The sequence below is a fragment of the Chiloscyllium plagiosum genome, chromosome 43 (genome assembly GCF_004010195.1).
Source record: "Chiloscyllium plagiosum isolate BGI_BamShark_2017 chromosome 43, ASM401019v2, whole genome shotgun sequence".
Classification (NCBI taxonomy): domain Eukaryota; kingdom Metazoa; phylum Chordata; class Chondrichthyes; order Orectolobiformes; family Hemiscylliidae; genus Chiloscyllium; species Chiloscyllium plagiosum.
Window position 1 is genome coordinate 16,358,469 of NC_057752.1, and position 2,056 is coordinate 16,360,524.

At 52.5% G+C, this 2,056-nt stretch overlaps 1 protein-coding gene across 1 annotated transcript in view; it reads left to right on the forward strand.

Moving 5' to 3' along the window:
• The window catches only part of LOC122543436 (serrate RNA effector molecule homolog), a 6,555-nt gene extending 5,567 nt beyond the window's left edge, over positions 1-988 (forward strand). Inside the window, exons 3-4 of the mRNA XM_043682151.1 lie at positions 96-221; positions 809-988. Of these exons, the coding sequence (XP_043538086.1) occupies positions 96-221; positions 809-959 (277 nt within the window). The 3' untranslated portion in view covers positions 960-988. The remainder of the gene's footprint in view (positions 1-95; positions 222-808) is intronic.
• Positions 989-2,056: the final 1,068 nt, after the last annotated feature.

Sequence of the window (2,056 nt, forward strand, 5' to 3'; positions counted from 1 at the left end):
CTGTGCTGTGTGTGTGTTGCTCTGTGCTGAGCTGACCCTATCCCAGGGTTTGAAAGGGACCGCAGCTGATAGCCTTTCCTCCGTTTGACTTGCAGAGAGTGGGACAGAGGGAGAGAGCGGAGGAGCCGTGAGTACAGGGACTATGACCGAGGCAGAAGGGAGCGGTTCTCTCCCCCACGACATGAGTTGAGCCCTCCCCAGAAACGGGTGCGAAGGGAATGGTGAGTAGTGAAGCTGTCGGGCAGGATTGTGTACGCACCGTCCATCAGGGGCTGTACACCTTCATCCATCGAGCGGCCTCAATCTCCGGATGGATTGGAAAGGATTCGAGAGCTGAGTGGGGCGGCAGAGCCGAAGCAGGAGATCGGGTTAACCAGGCAGGCAGGCTGGAGGGGCTGAATGGTTTGATTTGATTTATTGTACGTGTACCTGAAAACCGTGAAATGCTTTGTTTGCGAGCAGTCGGTAAGGACACACCGAACACCGGGGTGGAGGGTGGAGGGAGGGGGTGGGGGGAGGGGGGGAATCTTGGAGAGCGCGAGGCTGACAGGTGACTCTGGAGCTCAGCATTATTTGACATTAGAGGGTCCATCATTAGTGGAATACGACTCCAGCTGACCCTGATTTGTAACACACTCTAGATTCCAGAGTTAGATTTGTAAAGCCTGGCCCTGCTTTCGGAGCGAGCTCTGACCACTGCTGGAAGGATTGAATGGTGGCTGTACTGAGTCAGTCTTTTCGAAGCAGCTTGAAGTGTGGGTGTGGGGGTCGGTGGCAGTTGTGCTGATGTAATGGTTCTCTCCCTCAGGGATGACCATGTCGCTGACCCATATCATGCCGGCTATGAGATGCCATACGGTGGTGGGGGTGGTCCCAGCTACGGTCCCCCTCAGCCCTGGGGTCCCCCTGATCTGCACATGATGCAGCAACACCACGGCATCCCCATCCAGGCCAGGTGAGGTTATACACGGGGCTACACCACTGGGATTGGCGGCTTCCTTCCCGGTCCCCAATCGGGCTCCCTGAGCGAGCGTCCCAAACGGCCAGATGAACGTGTCTGTAAAGTAACCCTGTGCATGCCTGCTATTGAGGTTCTGTCTGTGGGTATGTGTCAAGGGGTATGTGTGAGTATGTGTGTGAGAGAGTGAAAGTGTGTGTGGGTGTCTGTGTGTATGACAGAGAGCTTGTGTGTATGTGTCTGTGTGTGTGTCTGTGCGTGTGTGTCTGTCTCTGTGAGTGTGTGTCTGTGTACTGTTGTGTGTGCATGTGATTGTGTGTGTGTGTCTGTCTGTCTCTGTGCATGTGTGTGTGTCTGTGTATGTGAGAGTGTGTGTGTGTGAATGTGTGTGTGTGAGCGTGTATCTGTCTCTGAGTGTGTGTGTGTGCGTGAGTTTGTCTATCTCTGTGTGTGAGATTGTGCGTGTCTGTGTGCATGTGTGTGCGTGTCTGTGTGCATGTGTGTGCGTGTCTGTGTGCATGTGTGTGCGTGTCTGTGTGCATGTGTGTGCGTGTCTGTGTGCATGTGTGTGCGTGTCTGTGTGCATGTGTGTGCGTGTCTGTGTGCATGTGTGTGCGTGTCTGTGTGCATGTGTGTGCGTGTCTGTGTGCATGTGTGTGCGTGTCTGTGTGCATGTGTGTGCGTGTCTGTGTGCATGTGTGTGCGTGTCTGTGTGTGTGTGTGTGTCTGTGTGTGTGTCTGTCTGTCGGTGTGTCTGTGTGTTTGTACGCGAACTGTTGTTACTATTAATGGGATGCATTCACTCATCAGAGCTTGACAAAGTATTTTCATTTGAAGTAATTTCATTTGGATAAATGCGAGATATTGCATTTTGCAAAACAAAGAAAGGCAAGATTTATACAATTAAAAAATCAGCGCCTTGGGCAGTGCTGAGTCAAAACGTGTGGTGCTGGAAAAGCACAGCCAGTCAGGTGCATCCGAGGAGCAGGAGAGTCAATGTTCCAGGCATAAGCCCTTTATCAGGAATGATCGGGCTGATGAAGGGCTTATGCTCGAAACATTGACTTTTCTGCTCCTCGGATGCACCTGGTCTGTTGT